General features: G+C 38.3%; 1 protein-coding gene across 1 annotated transcript; it reads left to right on the top strand.

Moving 5' to 3' along the window:
• The first annotated feature begins 1586 nt into the window (after window positions 1-1586).
• Window positions 1587-9759, top strand: LOC107040738 (probable E3 ubiquitin-protein ligase RNF144A). Its single transcript, XM_015260958.2, has 4 exons — window positions 1587-3138; window positions 5189-5351; window positions 6497-6816; window positions 8009-9759. The coding sequence occupies exons 1-4, from the start codon at window positions 2575-2577 to the stop codon at window positions 8252-8254; spliced, it is 1293 nt and encodes a 430-aa protein (XP_015116444.1). The 5' UTR covers window positions 1587-2574; the 3' UTR covers window positions 8255-9759.
• Window positions 9760-20566: the final 10807 nt, after the last annotated feature.

Raw genomic sequence — 20566 nt, 5'->3', positions numbered from 1 at the left:
GCATCGATTATACAAAATTAATTCGTATTCCCTCATTATTTTAGGTGAAATCGTCGAATTTCAGTGGAATTTTCGATTTTCAGCGTTTTTACAAATTTTATGAGAATAACTGTAGATCCGCTGAGACAATCGTTTTCACAAACTCATCAGTTCAAGTTACATGAAGACATATCAATAGAAAAAAAAAATTTTGTGGAAAACCATTTTTTTTTAATTTCATAATTTTTTAAAATTTTTTTAATTGTTCCATGGGTCCAAAAAATATCTTTGGGCAAAATGTTGACCACATATGCCCGCACACACAAACGTCTTCAAAAAAATATCAGAATGAATCGTCGACAAATCATGAAAATTCCACATTTGATTTTCGGGGTCAAAGAGGCGGATGTCAGAACTTCTATCATACTTATATTGCTTTTTAGCAATCACTATTCACATTCTAAAATTATCAACTCGTGTCGCCAACGTATTACAGTTGGGGGCCCAGTGAGGTAGTGTCCAAAAACTTTAAAATAATTATAAATGTTTCTTTGTTTTTCACCTTCGAATCTCTAAAAAACGACAGAAAAACTCTGAATTCGTTAGGATTTGATCAAAATACCCAACATGGCGGCTCATCCCGGTGTTTGAAAGAATTGAAAGAATTTCCAGAGTTCTCCCATTTTTTAAAAATTGCAGGCGGTTGTATCTTCGATACAGCTGTAATTGTACGTGGATACGTCCATGGTTTTTTCTTCTTTCTCAAATTTCCTACAAACTCCTTCAATTCTCTCGAATTTCCTGGAAATTCCTTGAATTCTCTCGAATTTTCTAAAAATTCCCTGAATTCCCTCGAATTTTCTAGAAACTCCTTGATTTTTTTGGAAATTTCAAGAATCTTCTCGAATTACCTCGAAACGTCTAGAATTTTCTAGGATTCCGATAGATGGCGCTGCACATAAGGATCTTTCCCCAAAATGAGCCCCCATATTGAAACCATAGACGTATCCACGTCAAAAAATTTTCCTCAGTATTATTCGAGTTTTTTGAGGTGTTTTCAACTTTTTATTGATCCTCGATGGACCCCTCGTCAACCCCTTCAATTTCTAAAATATTGCTATTGTTGCGTATATGCTCTTTTCCTCCCTCTCAACCACCTTCGTATACGATCATCTCTTTCTTTCTAGTTATTCTTTAATTTTGCTCCCTACGCCGCAAACATATCATTTCTTTTTACATCTCTATTTATTATTCATTTCGTCCCAAAATCTTTAATAAACAGTTATTTATCTATTAAATGCACCCATTCTTCACAATATTTTCAAAAATGTCTGGATGGAACTAATCAAGTATCACATTCTTCTAAACATTACTCCTGCAATCTCGTTTGCAAATCCAAAAACTGCAATTCAACTTCCAGCCGTTTCCTCGCCCGCTCAATTTGAATTTCCCGCGTCACTACACCGTTTCAGGGGATTCACAATGGTCTTTCCCAGCTCGACTCGCCCCTCCCATTGGCTGGGACCCACCATCTCCGTGCCATTCCCAGAAACTTGAATACTCGTCTTCAGAGATTTTCTCCGCAAAGGCCGCAAATCAGCGCATGGCTTGCCACCTCTCCCTCCCCCTCGAGTTTTCACCATCGCCAACCCATTCTTGCGCGAACAAAATGAGTCAGACGGGCATAATGTCGAATCTAAACAAAAACAATAGCCACCCGAGTGAAAAAGTCCCCCCAAGCCCCACCAAGACTCGATAATCCCGAGAAAAACTCCGATTCGAGTGAAAAAAAATATCAACAATAACACAATAACTCAAGTGCGTGGTACATCATCTTTATTTTTATTTTTTCACCATTTTTTCCCCTCTTTTTTCCCACCGAGTTTCTTCCAAGTCGCAAATACCAACATTTCTGCATTATTTAATCCCCAGTGTATAAACCATCACAATGACGTTTCGAGCCCACCCTAAATCAACATCTGTGCCCCAAAGGCTTGACAGTGAAAGTACAAGTGACTTTATCCAACTCGGATAAAAAAGCAAAACAGAGCGATAACAACTGGATAAAAAAAATAATCCACCAGACTGAAAAAAATCGCCGCAGTTATGTGTGCGCGTTGCCAACTATGTCAAGAACTTTTGGTGATGGAGATTGACGAATTCGATGATTCCATAATCGTGGAAATAAATTTCCACGACACTTACCCAACCGGAGGGTCAAATTATTCGCACATAGTGACTTGAAACAATCGCGAAGTCCCCGGAGCCCCGAAGAATCTCGAGAATTCCTTTGTTCGTCGTGAAAAACGTCGGCTAAAAATACCCGTATTTTCGCACCAAAGTTGAGCCCGAAGATTGTGACTTGTGTTGACAAAAAACTGTTTGAAAATCCGAGATGTCGAGTGTTGTGGTTGGCGCAAGTCACGAGTGTTTGTTTTTCCCCCTGAAATTATCGAGTTTAGCCCAGTGACACGAGAGTATTGTCCAGTGAGTGACATTCGGGATGTGTCCGCACTGACACTTCCGCGATCCCCTTGCCGAGTGTGAAATGAACATTGATGAAGTGTTGAAAAAATAATAACGCGAATACAGGGGATGCCTAGCCTACACTCGCTCGTCGTACGACGAGCTAATCCACTGATGGATATGGGTACAGCAACGAGTTCAGTAACATCGGTCAATCCAGCCTCTCAGAAGGGCGATCTCGCCAACAAGCTGAGCGGCATAAAGATGCCACTTGTGAGGAAGGAGACGAGTGCTAATAATTTGTCGTTGAGGGAGGGAAACTCTGGGGGCAACAGGGGTGCTGAGGCACCTCTGCTCAGGCCTGAGAGCAGTGCTAGTCTCGAGGCACGTGGGGGCAGTTGGATGAATGTCGGGCCGAAGGGCAATTTGAGGAAGTGCGAGACGTCGGTGGGACTCAGTGCACTTGCACTCGATAATAACAGGCCGATTAATCGGAGCAGGGTGTGCTCGAGGTGCTCGAGTCTCCTGTCGCTGGCTTCGAGCTCCCGGTACAGCCTCGCCGCGGGGAGCTTTGTACCCGCTGCACCCTCGCAGGGGGCTGTCAATCAATTTTTGTGCAAAATATGCCTCATCGATGTGTCGCTGTCCAAGATATTCAGGATCGATGGCTGCGGCTGCTATTACTGCAAAGACGTAAGTGGAGGGGCCAGGGGAGAATGGAGGGGGGTTACAGGAGCTCTACCCTTACGGTAAATTCAAAGATTATTGAAAACTGCGAGAAATTGCTGACAACTCGATTGCATTCGGAATTCCAATTTTTTTCTCAAGCTCATTAGGGGAGGGTGGGGTAAATGGACAATTGGCTTTTTCTTAAATATTCATGACTCGTAAATATATTCATCAATTTAGATCAGTCTAGGCTCATCATAGGGGGGAAGAATTGTACTTTTTATTGAAAAAAATTACTCCATTTCATCAGCAATTCAATGAGTTATTAGCATTTGAAAAAAAGTAAAAAGTGGCAATTTTACCCCAGCCTCCCCTATCGTTTCGGTTTGTCAAAGAAGAAATGTTTAAAAATCAGGATTTAATCCAGTGTCTTATGTGAAAATCAACATTTCCATTGTAATCGAAGATTAAAATTTGATTTTTTTTTTGTTAGATGTGTTTTTGACATCTCATAAAAAATAATCCGCCGTTTTGCAAACAAGTTTTATTATTTATTTATAAGAGGGAAATGTTTGAAAAAATATCAATATTTTGCGAAATTTAATTTTCATAATACTGACTGGGAATGAATTTTTTCAAATTTTTTTCATGCGATTTAGTCGAAGAATTTTAAAACTGAAAATATTCAAAAGTACAGCGTAGCCCGGCCGAAGGGTAGAGCTACTTTAAGGGGTAACAGAAGGCCACCGTTTCCCCGAAATTTTCAAATTTCCTGCGCACAGGTAGGGGAGGTTGGGGTAAAACGGGCACTTTTGACTTTTTTTAAAATGTTCATGTGTTGAAATGTGGATGAAATTCAATAAATTTTTTTTCAATGCAAAGAACATTTCTTTCCCTTTGTGACGAGCCTAAACTGAGCTCAATTGATAAACTTGTTTCTGAGTTACGGATAATTTTAAAAAAGTAGTGTCGAGTGAATTTGAACCGCGACATTGAAGCGTTAGAAAACATTTTAAAAATCTGAAACAAATTAGAATGTTTACTATCAATTAATTATTTGATTGGTCAAATAATTAAAAAATTGAAATTTTTCCAAATTGCGAGTATTTTCTGTGAATAATTTACAAAAATGGATTTTCCGTCATAGAAATCAGTTGTTTTGAATCGTAACAAATTGATTCATATCCAGAATTTTACGAGAAATCGATGCCATGCCTAAAAAATTTAGGTTTTCAAGAGTTTAAACAACTTTAATTATTTATTCTATGAAAAATGTAATTTGAATGATGCTGAATATTCATGATTTTTTTCAAATTTTTTGCGCGCAATTTAATTGACATATCGATGTTTTTTTAATTTTCGAATTTTTTCGAAAATCGGTTGTCCCACGATAACTAAAAAAAATGTTCTGAATTGATTAAATGATGGCTTAAAAAATTTGTTTGTTTGTCCTTTTGACCGAGTTCGAAGATGAAGGCGACAGCAATAACCGTTATTTTGATTTATTTGAAAATTTGCAAAAATTTTGTATTTTTTGAAAATCAGAATTCCGAGGATATCTTTGAATATCATGCTTCATATGAATTCAATCGTAGCTTAAAATATTTGTTTTAATGCCATTAAGTCGAAGTTAAAAGATGATTACGATAGCCATATTGGTTGATTTGATTTTTATGATGATTGCTGAAAATTTCGAATTTTTCATGAATTACCCTGAACGTGAGCTTTCTGATGGTTTCTTCAAATGTGATGTTTCAAATTCATTCAAGTATGTGTAAATAAAATTTTTCTATTAACATTTTATCGAAGGGCTGAGGGGAGAGATAGAACTGTAGAAAAGACAATCGGTTGCATAGAAGAAAGGGATAATAAAAATAATGATGATGATAGCATTCAACTAAGTTGAAAACCTGACAAAATTAATTGAAAAGGAATCTTATTCAATTTAATAAAATGAAATAAACAATAAATTATAATGATAGAAGGAAATGTAGATTCCGAGATATTCATCGAAAACTACTGAATTGTCTTTTAATCATATCCCTATTTTCATGGATTGTTCATTTTATTCCAGTGTATGAAGGGCTACATTGAATATGAAATCGAGGCAGGTGCCTACGAGATCAGTTGCCCAGACGCGCAATGCGACTGGGCGTCTGTGCTCACCCTCACCGAGATGTCGACCCTCGTGACCCCAGAACTCATGGAGAAACATCGTAAATTTCGTCTTAACAGAGGTAAAAACCACTCGCTAAATCGTCGATATCTCTCGACTCGACTACGCGATTTCAACGAGTTAAATTTCATTCCAACCCCCAAGACAATACCTTCAAAATGAAAAAATAAATCATTGAATTTCACTCAGGCAATCCCGAGATGACGATTTTTTTTAATTTTCCAGACAGAGATCGGCAGGAAAATTATCTCCATTATTAATATTTCATTACCGTACCAATGGTTAATGAAAAAAAACGAATTACGATTGTTTTCGGAATGAATAATAATACTAAGTCTATTTTTCATTGTCGATACTAATGAGAAATTCCAATTTCTTTCGTCATTTATACTGAAACCAAATTGATTTTCCATTATTATAGTAATGGCTAATAGAAAATAAAAATTCCAATGATTTTCTTCGTGAAAAATGAGACCAAATTAATATTTCATTACTGACCTCATGAGTATCAGAAAATATTTTGGATTTGGTTACTGATTGAAGGACAACTCTAAAATATTCAAGTGTAATTCCTGATGAGATAAATAATAGTTTTTTCACTGTTAATTATTACGCATCGATTGTGCCGATCTCTGATTGGGCCCCTCCATGAGCTAGAAAATTCTGAAGGAACCGGTATTTATAGTAGAACACATACGATCAAATTTCATAAGTAACTTGGCAAACTGGTTAGAAAATTCAGTTGGATTTCTATTGAACTTCTATTGAAAACTCTATTAGTTTTTCGCTGATTCTATTAAAAAATTACGCAGCACTGCACATTCTTTGCAGAAAAAATCCAACAGAAAATATTTCTCACAAAAAAATCTCTCGGATTTCATCTTGCTATATATATTTTTCTATTGAATATTTCTATTCAAAAAAAAACGCTGAAAAATTTCACCAAAATAATGACAATATTTCAGTTTTCATTATTGATTACATGACTACTCTAAAATATTCAAGTGCAATTCCTGATGAGATACATAACAGTTTTTTATTATTAATTATTACTCATCACTACGGTAAATAAAAAATGTAAATTACTCGATACTCATTCATAATATAATGAAAACCATTAACACGTTATCAGTGATTGAGCGAAAAATGTGCATTTGCGGTGCAAATATTATTGAAAATAATATTTGTGGCGATTCCTCCTTCCAGATGTTTCCATGGACAAGGAGCGCGCGTGGTGTCCACGTGCTGGCTGTGAGACAATATGCTCGGTGAACAGTAATGGAAGTGGTGCATCACCGGGCCCAGTCCACTGTCCGAACTGCTCAACCGACTTCTGTTCTGTCTGCCGAGAGCCATGGCACAACGGAATCTGCACCAATCTACCCCTGGGCATTCCCTTCGACAATGACCACATCAAGTGTTGCCCCATGTGTTCTGTGCCTATCGAGAAGGACGAGGGGTGTGCGCAGATGATGTGCAAACGATGTAAACACGTTTTTTGTTGGTACTGCCTAGCTTCTTTAGATGTGAGTCAACTTCTGCATCTTATTTTACTCGAGATGATTCATTCAAGGATAGCCAAGTAGTTTGACTATTTTTCCCCCGGTGAAATGCTTTTCTAGTTTTGTAGTCGAACATCAAGTTTCTGGACATTTTACAATGATTTTATTATTGAATCTCGATATTCAACTGTTAGAAAATATTTTTAAAATATGAAAAAAATGTGGTTTACTTTGGGAGAAAGATTGATGAAATAATTTGAAAATTGAAATTTTGTAAAACTACGAGCATTTTCTATAAATAATTTATAAAAAATCGATTTTTAATCACAATTTTACAAAAAATTGATTTCATCCATTAAAAATAAGGTTTCCGAAAGTTTAAACAATTTTAATTATTTATTTATTAATAATCAATTATTCATAAATCAATGAATTATTACACAAATGTTTAAAAAAATGATAATTTTGTGCAAAATATAATTTGAATGACGTTAAACATGTTAGAAAACATTTTTAAAATCTGAAAAAAAAATTAGAAAGTTTACTTTTGGAAAAAGATTAATGAAATAATTTAAAAATTGAATTTTTTTTTAATTACGAACATTTTCTGTCTAATTTATAAAAAATCAATTTTCTACCATAAAAATGTTTTATTCAAAATCTCAAAAAATATATTCATATTCAGAATTTTACTAGAAATCGATTTCATGTCTAAAAAAATTGTTTCCAACAGTTTAAACAATTTCAATTATTTATGATAAACAACAAATGTTGAAAAAAATCAAATTCTGTACAAAATGTAATTTGAATAACTCTGACCATGTTAGAACAAATTTAAAACATTGCAATTTTTATGTATAATTGATAAAAAATCAATTTTCCACCAAAAAAATCATTTGTTCCAAATGATGAAAAATGTATTAATATTTACACTTTAACCAGAAATCGATGTCATGCCTAAAAAACAAGGTTTCCGCAAGTTAAACAATTTCAGTCATTTATTCACAACCATAATGTTTAAAAACTAATAATTCCATAAAAAATATAATCTGAATAACGCCGAATATTCATAATTTTTTTCCAATTTTTCTCCCGCAACATAATCAACAAATCGATGATGGAAAATGGTGGAATCTATAGCGTACTCTATCCTCACTGAAAACAAAACCACCATATTCACGATTTAATCCTGACTAAACGTCTTCGCAAATTCCAGGACGACTTTCTATTACGACACTACGACAAGGGCCCCTGCAAGAACAAGCTGGGGCACTCCAGGGCGTCCGTAATCTGGCATCGAACCCAAGTAATCGGAATTTTCGCTGGTTTTGGCCTTCTTCTCCTAGTAGCTTCGCCCCTCCTCCTGCTAGCTGCTCCCTGCATCGTGTGCTGCAAATGCCGGGCATGTGGCTCATCGAGGCTTGACCAGGAGGCTGGCAACCCTGAGGACACATCTACGTAAGCTTAACAAAAACACCTGGAGATGTGAGCGGTAGAGTAATGGTTTTATAATCACCGAAATTTTCTTCATGGAACATTCTCCTCACAAGAGCCAGTCTTTGTTCACTCTCTTCTCTTTTTATTCCAAGACTCACGTCATACTGATATGTAAATTTTGCTCCAAGTGATTACTCTTGTTGATTCATTTAGTGTTATGTTTTCTTTTTTTCTTATCACTGAAGACAAAGATGTTTGCCATGAAGAATTAACTCGACGATAGGAGGGGAATAATTTATCGTTATGAATTATTCTTTGTCTCGTTGTTGAATGATTTTCTGGCTTAATATTTACTGATGGATTCAATATTTATCGACGAGCTCATAGTGTTCGATTTATCTAGAGAATAAAACATTCCTGATAATTGAAAATTCATAATTTCCCAATTTTTTACATTTATCTCAGCTTAAAGTACAGATAGATATACCAGAAAATTGTCGATACAGTACGAAATATTATGAATAAAAGTGTTTCATATTTTTGAATAATAATAGAGTCTACGTAAACAATCATTTTCGACGTAAGATATTTATTTGTTGCATTTGACGATCGAAGTATTGATTTATTTTGGATAATTTATGTGGGAAAAAAAAAGTGTGGGATATAGATAGTCTGTACAGATGTATATTTCGATCATGTGGATTTAATCAGTCGATTGATTGTTCAAATTTCAGTTAAACTAATGATACTAATGTGATAATTACATGAAAATTTATGTATTTCGTAAGAAATCAGTCAATGTAATTTAAATATATCATCTTTCATTATTGATAATCATGATGAGAACGACATAGTTACCATTGGGGTTTATCATACGTTGATAGAGAGGTGAATACAAATAAAATATAAATGCAATAACTATAGAATACTTATTGTTCGTGTGAGGGGTGATTTATGAACAAAATGATGTGAAAATTGGACCAGAAATCATTGTGAGATTTTATGTGTGTGAAAGCGAGTGAAAATATTGACTCAGTGTCAATTGAGTGATTAAGATATAGTAATATATTTCGATTTAACGAGTCAACATTAATGAAACTCATTCGTACTGGTGTTTTAACCATTAGATTAATTCCAGAGACCTGCATTTTACTTTTTTTTGTTTTGTTTATCAGTGTGCGTGCTTATTTTCATTAATTATTGAATTTGTTGTATACTGCCCACAAATCTTCCTTCTTTTTTTTACATTAATCATGCCAAAGAGGTTGTTCTATCTCGTGATTATGACAGCGGCACGTTTGTCTATTTAATAGTAATGAGGTTTAACATATTTCGAACTAATTCCGAAATTCAGTTTCCCTCATTGACTAATCGATTACAGTAACGAGTTGTTTGATGCAAGGGATTTTTCTCCGTTTAATAATATGGAAAATACGAAAGCTCTGTGCGGACATTCCACTGAGGGGAATATATTGCGGATGCTCTGCGTTAAACGTAAACACTGTTGTACATAATAAAAACTACTTAGAGAAAAAATTGCCCACGATTTTTTCGAAATAACCAATCTTCAGAAATGTCCAATAGTCCCTCAATAGGAAACTTGCATGAGGTATTTTTAATTTTTTAATCTCAAGTTTGGGACCTGAATAATTCAGCAGCGAAGTGGTCAAACGGTTTGAGTCGATTTTGGCTATTCGCCAGTTTTCAATGAATATCTCGAAATCTGAGGGAGATAGCAACATTTTTCTCATAACCTTTTTCGTAGCACTCAATTTGCTCTACAAAAAAGGTTATTATGAACATTTCGCTATCTCCCTTAAATTCGGGAATATTTGGGGAAAACTCAACGAAAAACTTGAACCGTTTCACCACTTCGCTATTGAATTCGTTTTTCATTGACGAACACTCGCTATTGCTGATGAATTGATAATTCATTGTGAAAAGTTGAGGATTTCGAACTCTTTGGACTCGCTAGTGACGTCACACAGACGGTCGAGTGCTGGACCAATCACAAAATGGCTCGACCGACCTAACCCAATCTTGAGGTGGGCCTCGGCCAATAGAGGGCGAGAACTCCCCTCTCTCTTCTTTTTCGACCAATGAAGCGTCACCTGACTGTCTTCCTGACGTCATGACCGAAAGATTGGCCTCGAACGCGACTGATTTTCAATTAATTATCATGAGACATCTAGGCAATATTTAATTAAAATTTAAATAATTCTCGCCGTTTAGCTGTGCATATGTTATGAAGAATGTGTGCATGTGGAATCAGGAATAATTGAGCTTCATGCAAGTACCCGATTTCCCCTCTATATTCCGAAAGAACGAGGCGGTAAAACGATTTAAGTACTTTACTTAGCTCTTAGCTGAGTTTTCGAGGAATATCTCCGAATCTACGAGAGATAGAGAAATTTTCGTAAGAATCTTTTTCGTAGAGCGAATTAAGATGTACAAAAAAGGTTATGAGGAAAATTTTTCTATTTGCCTTCGATCCCGAGATATTCATTGAAAACTGACCAGCAGTCAAAATCGACTTGAACCGTTTTACCGCTTCGCTACTGATTTACGTTGACTTTAATCATGCGACAGGGGGTGTTCTATCCTGTGACTATGACAGCGGCACATTTGTCTATTTAATAGTAATGAGGTCCAACTAATTTCGAACTAATCCCGAAACTCAGTTTCCCTCAGTGACTGATCGATTGAAATTAAGAGTTGTTTGATGCAAGACTTTTTCTCCTTTTTTAACTTTCAACTTTTGAAGATTTTTATTAACGTCAATGATACAACAAGGCAGCAGAGTGTACATTGTTAACTTACGGCTATTTTACATGGTTTCGCCCTCGGGCGCTTACTCATATGAACCTTTAAGGGTATGGATTGGGTGAAAACATAAGGTTGGAGATGGGAATTGCTATGGTATAGGGCAAAACAGGTGAAAACCCCCAATTCAGATATTTTCTCCGCTTAAAGCTCTACCCTTACGGTAAATTCAAAGATTATTGAAAACTGCAAAAAAAAATTGCAGAAATCTCAATTAGATTCGGAATTCTAATTTTTTTCTCAATTTAAATATCGTTTTGGCTTTTCAAAGAAGAAATGTTTAGAAACCAAGATTCAGCTCAGTGTCTTATGTGAAAATCCACATTTCCATTGTAATCAAAGATTAAAATCTGAATTTTTTGTCATTAGATGTGAAAAAATCAGGAATTTTTTTGACACAAAAAATAATCCACCGTTTTGCAAACAAGTTTTATTATTTATTTATAAGAGGGAAATGTTTGAAAAAATATCAATATTTTGCGAAATTTAATTTAGATAATACTGACTGGGTATGAATTTTTTCGATTTTTTTCCGTGCAATTTAGTTGAAAAATTTAACAAACTGAAAATACTCAAAAGTACAGCGTAGCCCGGCCGAAGGGTAGAGCTACTTTAAGGGGCAACGGAAGGCCAACATTTCCTCGAAATTTTCAACCATAGCACATTGATCTTCACCATCACCTCCTGGAGATTAAAGTACTTCGATTTGTAAAAATATCGATAGCTTTGGGCAGGAAATTTGTTCAAAAATTCGAAAAACTAGCCGCACTCTGTTACCCCTTAATAAGAATGAAAAAACCGAAAGCTCCGTGCGGACATTCCACCGAGGGGACTACATCGCAGATGTCCACTGCCCTCCGTTAAACGTAAACACCGTTGTCCATAATAAAAGCAATTCAGTAGCGAATTGCTAAAGCGGTTTAAATCGACTCATCTCTCACTTGAGTTTGTGAGCAATATCTCCGAATCTAAGGGAGATAGCGCAATTTTCGTAATCACATTTATTATAGCACTCAGTCGGTTCTACAAAAAAGGTTATGACAAAAATTTTTCCATCTCCCTCAGATTCCGAGATATTCATTGAAAACTGGTCAATAGTCAAAATTTACTTGTACCGTTTTACCGCTTCGCTACTGAATTAAAAAAAAATTTCCCCCGATTTTTTCGAAACAACAACCAACTTTACGAAATATCCCCTAGCCCCCCAATCCCCCCTCCCTATTTTCAATCGCAGATTGATATTCAGATATGCGAAAGAACCCGCCGGTCGTTATTATTTTTTTGGCACTTCGCTACTGAATTAAAAAAAATTTTCCCCCGATTTTTTCGAAACAACAACCAACTTTACGAAATATCCCCTAGCCCCCCAATCCCCCCTCCCTATTTTCAATCGCAGATTGATATTCANTGAATCCAGTGCCAAGAGGCTCCTCGCTGTTCCACAAAAAACAAAAAACAATGTCATTTTTTATTTCAGTTTTGGTTTTTTTGTTGTCACAACATTCACGGAATTTTCAGTATTTCGGGGTAATTGTGGGGCATGTTTGATATTCAGCTGAAACTGTTGGGGGAATGAAACATGAGGAAATGAAATTGGGGATTATGGGGGCACCTGNTATTTTCAATCGCAGATTGATATTCAGATATGCGAAAGAACCCGCCGGTCGTTATTATTTTTTTGGCACTTCGCTACTGAATTAAAAAAAATTTTCCCCCGATTTTTTCGAAACAACAACCAACTTTACGAAATATCCCCTAGCCCCCCAATCCCCCCTCCCTATTTTCAATCGCAGATTGATATTCAGATATGCGAAAGAACCCGCCGGTCGTTATTATTTTTTTGGCACTTCGCTACTGAATTANAGAAACATGAGGAAATGAAATTGGGGATTATGGGGGCACCTGGAGGGGTCAAGGACGAAGATTCGTCTCGACCATTTTGTTTGTTTTATTGGGGAAGCGAATCGAGTGCCAAGAGGCTCCTCGCTGTTCCACAAAAAACAAAAAACAATGTCATGGTTTTTTATTTCAGTTTTGGTTTTTTTGTTGTGACAACATTCACGGAATTTTCAGTATTTCGGGGTAATTGTGGGGCATGTTTGATATTCAGCTGAAACTGTTGGGGGAAAGAAACATGAGGAAATGAAATTGGGGATTATGGGGGCACCTGAAGGGGTCAAGGACGAAGATTCGTCTCGACCATTTTGTTTGTTTTATTGGGGAAGCGAATCGAGTGCCAAGANTAAAAAAAATTTCCCCCGATTTTTTCGAAACAACAATCAACTTTACGAAATATCCCCTAGCCCCCCAATCCCCCCTCCTTATTTTCAATCGCAGATTGATATTCAGATATGCGAAAGAACCCGCCGGTCGTTATTATTTTTTCGGCCGAAGAAAAAACCCCTCACGCGTGTGTCTCTGCATGTACGTTGACGTTGGAGCGATAGAGGAATTGCTGTTGCCCAGAGGCAGTGCAACCCCCTGCCATCTCCGACTCCCGAATAGGTGCAGGTGTATAATACCGAGGGGGGAAAAAACGACTCAACATCTCCAGAGAGAGAGGGCGATATACGAGATTGCAAAAAGTAGAAAANGGTTTTTTATTTCAGTTTTAGTTTTTTTGTTGCGACAACATTCCCGGAATTTTCAGTATTTCGGGGTAATTGTGGGGCATGTTTGATATTCAGCTGAAACTGTTGGGGGAATGAAACATGAAATGAAATTGGGGATTATGGGGGCACCTGAAGGGGTCAAGGACGAAGATTGGTCTCGACCATTTTGTTTGTTTTATTGGGGAAGCGAATCGAGTGCCAAGAGGCTCCTCGCTGTTCCACAAAAAACAAAAAACAATGTCATTATTTTTTATTTCAGTTTTAGTTTTTTTGTTGCGACAACATTCCCGGAATTTTCAGTATTTCGGGGTAATTGTGGGGCATGTTTGATATTCAGCTGAAACTGTTGGGGGAATGAAACATGAGGAAATGAAATTGGGGATTATGGGGGCACCTGGAGGGGTCAAGGACGAAGATTGGTCTCGACCATTTTGTTTGTTTTATTGGTGAAGTGAATCCAGTGCCAAGAGGCTACTCGCTGTTCCACAAAAAACAAAAAACAATGTCATTTTTTATTTCAGTTTTGGTTTTTTTGTTGTGACAACATTCCCGGAATTTTCAGTATTTCGGGGTAATTGTGGGGCATGTTTGATATTCAGCTGAAACTGTTGGGGGAATGAAACATGAAGAAATGAAATTGGGGATTATGGGGGCATCTGGAGGGGTCAAGGACGAAGATTGGTCTCGACCATTTTGTTCGTTTTATTGGTGAAATGAATCCAGTGCCAAGAGGCTACTCGCTGTTCCACAAAAAACAAAAAACAATGTCATTTTTTATTTCAGTTTTGGTTTTTTTGTTGTGACAACATTCCCGGAATTTTCAGTATTTCGGGGTAATTGTGGGGCATGTTTGATATTCAGCTGAAACTGTTGGGGGAATGAAACATGAAGAAATGAAATTGGGGATTATGGGGGCATCTGGAGGGGTCAAGGACGAAGATTGGTCTCGACCATTTTGTTCGTTTTATTGGTGAAATGAATCCAGTGCCAAGAGGCTACTCGCTGTTCCACAAAAAACAAAAAACAATGTCATTTTTTATTTCAGTTTTGGTTTTTTTGTTGTCACAACATTCACGGAATTTTCAGTATTTCGGGGTAATTGTGGGGCATGTTTGATATTCAGCTGAAACTGTTGGGGGAATGAAACATGAGGAAATGAAATTGGGGATTATGGGGGCACCTGGAGGGGTCAAGGACGACGATTGGTCTCGACCATTTTGTTTGTTTTATTGGGGAAGCGAATCGAGTGCCAAGAGGCTCCTCGCTGTTCCACAAAAAACAAAAAACAATGTCATTATTTTTTATTTCAGTTTTGTTTTTTTGTAGCGACAACATTCACGGAATATTCAGTATTTCGGGATAATTGTGGGGCATGTTTGATATTCAGCTGAAACTGTTGGGGGAATGAAACATGAGGAAATGAAATTGGGAATTATGGGGGCACCTGGAGGGGTCAAGGACGAAGATTGGTCTCGACCATTTTGTTTGTTTTATTGGTGAAGTGAATCCAGTGCCAAGAGGCTCCTCGGTTTTGCGCAAAAAACAATGGATAAAAGTGCTGGGAAGAAGAATAAAGGTACGAGAAAAGCACGACGTCATTATTTTTTATTATAGTTTTATTTTTTTTGGTCGTGATAACATTCCCGGAATTTCATGTATTTCGTTGTAATTGTAGGGTACGTTCGATATTCTCCTGCAACTATTGGTGGATTAAACCACACTGTTAGAAAACTACTCTTCAAATTTCAAATGAAAAAACTTGAAATTTTTAACAACACTAAATTTACAAAAAATTTATCTCCATTTTGTGACGGAAATATCGGGCAAATTCTTCGAATTTTCAATGAAATTCCACTTTCCCGATCCATACGACAACGAAAATGATTGAAAATAATAAAAATTCAGGCAATTATTTCACGGAATTCTCAATTTATTGAGAATTCAATTAAATTTAATATTCAATTTTCATAATGAAGTCTAAAATTCAAGCTCTCCTTGAAATATCAATGATAGTTCACTACAAAAAACTGAATTTTCTTGAATTTTCAAAATGAATGGGAATTTTCATGAATAATGTAATCTTAAATTGAATTAAACCCCACTACATTGAGAATTCAACTGCAACCGTTACTGGAAATAAAACGAATTTCTAACAGTACTCGAAGAAATGAAATTAGGAATTACAGCGGCACCTGAAGGGGTCAAGGACGAAAATTGGTCTCGACCATTTTGTTTCCTTTATTGGTGAAGCGAATCCGGTGCCAAAAAGTGTCTCCTCGATTTCAAAAAAAAAAATAGTCAAAAGTGCTGGGAAGAAAAACGAAGAGAGAAACTTCGTCGAAAGAAAATAACTCACGATGTCATTATTTTTTATTTTGCTCTCATTTTTTGTCGTGTTTACTTTGGCATTTGGTATTCACCTCCAACTGTTGATTGACTAAACCATGAAAAAATGCAATTGGTGATTACACTGGCACCCGCAGGGGTCAAGGACGAAGATTGGTCTCCGTGATTTTGTTTCTTTTATTGATGAAACAAATTCCATGCCAAGAAGTGGCTCCTCGCTTTTCCACAAAAAACAATGGACAAAAGTGCAGGGAAGAAGAATGAAGGGGGGAAGAAAAGAACATTGTACTGAAGAAATAAAACAGGAAGAAATAATAAAAGTGAATAGAGATCTCGGCGAGGGAGGAAAATGGACAGTTGTTCCGAGTGGGGAAAGGGCGGGGGGAGGGGTGTGGGGTTATGGAATTCAGGGGCGCCAAGTTGTTTTGGTTTTCTTTCATTCGAAGTAAGAATCGCGACGTACACCAGACGGGGGCAACTGGTCTGAATGGACCCTCACAACGGTAGTCGGTTTGCCCCACTAGTGCCCTACTACTCCTCTTCCTTTTCCTCGTCGTCTTATTCTCTATCTTTCTTCGTCTTTTTAACGTTTTATTTTCACTCGTTGTTTTTTTTTTCATTGTTTTTTATCTTTTGTGGTTTGCCCCACGCTTCGGTCACTTGTTCCCGGCTCTCTTTATTCTTCATTTTTTTTCCAACTCTATCTTGAGATTTTTTTAAGTCTTTTTCCAAACAAACGCGCTTCCTCGTGTCACTGGCATTATTGTTGTGGCTTTTTTTATCATTCTTCTCACTTGGCACACGCCATTCAGCCGTTCACGATGACACTTCTTTCTGAATTGCTTCATCAAGGCCAGCTGAGGGGCTTTGGAATTCTTCAGGGCGCGTCTTAATAGTTGGATTTTATATTCAAATGGGGATAAATTAGGTGTGAAGGATACATCGCGATAGAAGAGAAATTGCATTTTTATTTCTATTATTTATACGGATGAGGACGTGCTCAATTCTTGCGTTGAATGCCCTGTTGCTAACTTCAGAGAGAACAGCCATTTTGTTTCCATCTAAATCAAAATGGCCGCCTGTTGGCCTACGAATTTGGTATTTTTTATTAAAATGTTCGCGACGTTTTGAATAAGTCAGTGGAATTGTATTACTTTATGGGCAAATCGCGACATTTTGTTTTATATTGAAGGTTTGTTGGACACAATCATAACCTATAATATTGTACGATCATTTAAAAACCGAATATAAATCGTTAACTTCAAAAAAATCTTCAAAACCAGTTTAATAAGTGCCTTGACAGCAAAACTCTGTTACCCGTAGATAAAATTAATGCAATAATCCTGAAAATTAATCCCACACTTAACGCCAACTTCACACTTGATGTATGAGGCATTTTCAAATGCCGGCAATCTTCGCGAGAAATCGCGGATCTCACGCTTCGCGTTAAATCGCGATGTTAGCATCATTGTGGGAAGTGCTAGTTAAGTTGAAATTGAAGTTTAGACTTGTCTCACGGAAAACGCAATCGTATGGGGCATTTTCAACTGTCCGCGATCTTCGCGAGAAATCGCGAAGTTCACTCTTCACGTTAAATCGCGATGTTAGCATTATTGTGGAAAGTGCTAGTTAAGTTGAAATTGAATTTTAGACTTGTCTCAAGGAGGGGGACGGAAACCACAGTCGTTTGGGGCATTTTCAAATGCCGGCGATCTTCGCGAGAAATCGCGAAGTTCACACTTCGCGTTAAATCGCGATTAAATTGAAGTTAAATTGAAGTTTTTTCCCATCCGTTCATCTTGTCCCCGCAAAAACGAAATGAGGGTCAGAAGCTAAGGGTCAGAAGAAAGGTCACAGAGGTTGTAATGAGGGCCACAAGGGTTACAATGAGGGTCACAAGGGTCAGAATGAGGATCATAGGGGTCAAGATAAGGGTCAGAATGTGGGTCATATGGGGGTTAGCGAGTGAAGCGAGTCACAAAGGTCAAAATAAGGGTCACAAGGGTTTTAATGAGGGCCACGAGAGGTATAATGAGGGCCACAAGGGTCCGAATAAGGGTCATGGGGGTCAAGATAAGGGTCAGAATGTGGGTCATATAAGGGTTGGCGAGCGAAGCGAGTCACAAAGGTCAAAATAAGGGCCACAATGGTTATAGTGAGGGTCACAAGGGTCAGAATAAGGGTCATGGGGATCAAAATAAGGGTGAGAATGGGGCTCATACGGGGGTTGGTGGGTGTAGCTCGCTAGTAATAGGAAAATTTAACAGCTGACAAATCGGGACACATGATTCTCATCGGTCCTATAGCTTCTTGCAGTCAGAAGAATCACAACGAAATAATTGAAAAAGGAAAAATTGAATCCAACAGAAAAACGGCGTAACAGGCTCAGCGCCAACTTCACCCCAAACATCCATCTTGTCCCCGCGCAAAACAAAATGGCCGCGCATAAGACCATCATTCTCACAAGAATAACCAACTATCCACGATACCCTGACACACTGTGTTCATTCCCCGATTATATACGGTCCTATCGTCAAATGAATAACTTGTAAACATATATAGCCAATTGGTAATCCGTTATAACAAAGGGTTGGAGTTGTATGGAGCAATGGGGAGGCATTCATCCGTGGTCGTTTTAAGATTATTCCACCTGGCCGAAAGTTTTCCAGTTTGACACACAATCGAGTGTTGAAGCGATCATTCATAATAATAACGATTATAACATATAAACACGATAGACTAAGTACGAACTAAAGCAATCAGCTCTGACTCCTGTGGATTCTAGGCGTTGAGCGGGCCGTGGCAGGGGGCGGGGGAGGGGGGGGGTTGGTTGAACCCGCGGGAGAGGGGTGATGGAGCGGGGAGGAAAATTTGTTATGATAGATAACTGGGGGTAAATGCGCTCGGCTCATTACTCATCGCACGGGCTTTTTTTGTCATTGCTCCATTAGACTATTGTTAATCCAACTATTAATAAATCAGCCGTGAGTTTTTTTACCCCACTCTTTCGCTCATCATGTAACTCATTTACAGCCAATTAAACAGTTTAAACGGTATTTTACGAGGGTTTATCGGTACTCAGGGGCTTAGCAAGTGGCACTAAACGTATTTAATAATCGTATAAGATGGGTGAAGATATTTTCCCGTTTATGGGAGTGTTTTTACCGCGCTCGATGCCCTGGGTATTTCGTCTACGCACGACGCGACCGCCAAAATACCCGAGAACTATTCGACTCGGGGAAAATAAAATTCGCGTCCTTACGCGAAATTGTCTCTGCGGTTTTATTGCGATTCGCCTATCCGCGATCTTTCGATCTTCACCGGTAGATGGCGACGGTCAGTTTGCCATTCAGCCCGCTCCAGAGTTCGCGAATAAACGGAATAAAGTACAACTTGAGGTATTCAGAAATGGCATTCTTGTGCTGTCGAACCGATTTGTATTTTTAAACGCTCGAATTTCGGGACGAGATTCGCGAAAATTCTCTCTCTCTCTCTCTCTCTCTCTCTCTCTCTCTCTCTCTCTCTCTCTCTCTCGCGGGGAAACGACCATTTTGTCAACAAAATGGATGCATCAAGATTGTGTCTCCCGGCAAAAGAACAACCGAAGAACAGTTGAATACTTTTTTTTACTCAAACCGTCCAATGAAACAAAAAGTGAAACGAGAGAGGAAAAAAGTTTTTGCGAGATTGTGGTAACTTTTAGAGGGACCCAGTCTCTCGAGTCGAACAAGTTGATCCTGAGAAGGCGGTCTGCATGTGTGGCTATGGTCCACCTCGGGAGAGTCTCGTCTCTCTCCCCATGGCAATGAAGAAGCCGGAGTACAAGAGAGCGCGCGCGAGAGGGAAAGAGAGAGATAGACAGAGAATCGAGTGTTCACGGTGCACCGCGTCATCGGAGCCTGCAGCCGCCACTCCGCAGGAGCAGATACGCGTCCTCTCATTTTACCTTTTTTCACCCCCCCCCCTCCCATTTCCACCCCCCTAGCCCTCTCCTTCCTCATTGCCCACCCCTCCCCTCAATGCTCCGCTAACCCCACCAAACCTACGGTAAACAAAAACTCGGCTGCAACGTTGTCGGATCTTCCCGCTCCACCAGTCCAATCTCCCATTGGCTACCGGATTTTTCTTTCTATTTTCTTTTCCCTCCACTCTTTCTCACCTCCTCTCCCCCAGCCCCCCCCCTCCCACTTGGTGCCGCCCTCTCGCTCACACATGCGACTTTTAAAAAACTCTTTCCTCGTTTCGACGATCTAAAACGAGGAATCGTGAGACAGGAGGGAGAACAGAGGAAGAGAGAGTGCTTTCGAGAAGGGGTAGAGGTGCATAGGAATTCCCTCGGCCTCGCGACAGCTAGGTAACTATACTTCTACCGTAACACACCCGCCATTCCGTGTTCTCCAGAACACCTATCCGCGATTCACTCTCCTCTCACTCGCTCTCCCATCGCGATATTTCTTTTTCCCTTCCCTCCGGCTCCACTTCTTCCCCTCATCGCGGCTTTTTTTCCCTCTCGTTTCTCTTTCCAACGCGGCTGATGGAGCGGGGGGGGGGGGGGG

The sequence above is a fragment of the Diachasma alloeum genome, unplaced genomic scaffold (genome assembly GCF_001412515.2).
Source record: "Diachasma alloeum isolate Michigan unplaced genomic scaffold, Dall2.0 Dall_scaffold_00340, whole genome shotgun sequence".
In the NCBI taxonomy this organism is placed as follows: Eukaryota; Metazoa; Arthropoda; class Insecta; order Hymenoptera; family Braconidae; genus Diachasma; species Diachasma alloeum.
This window is presented reverse-complemented; position numbering and strand designations above follow the sequence as displayed.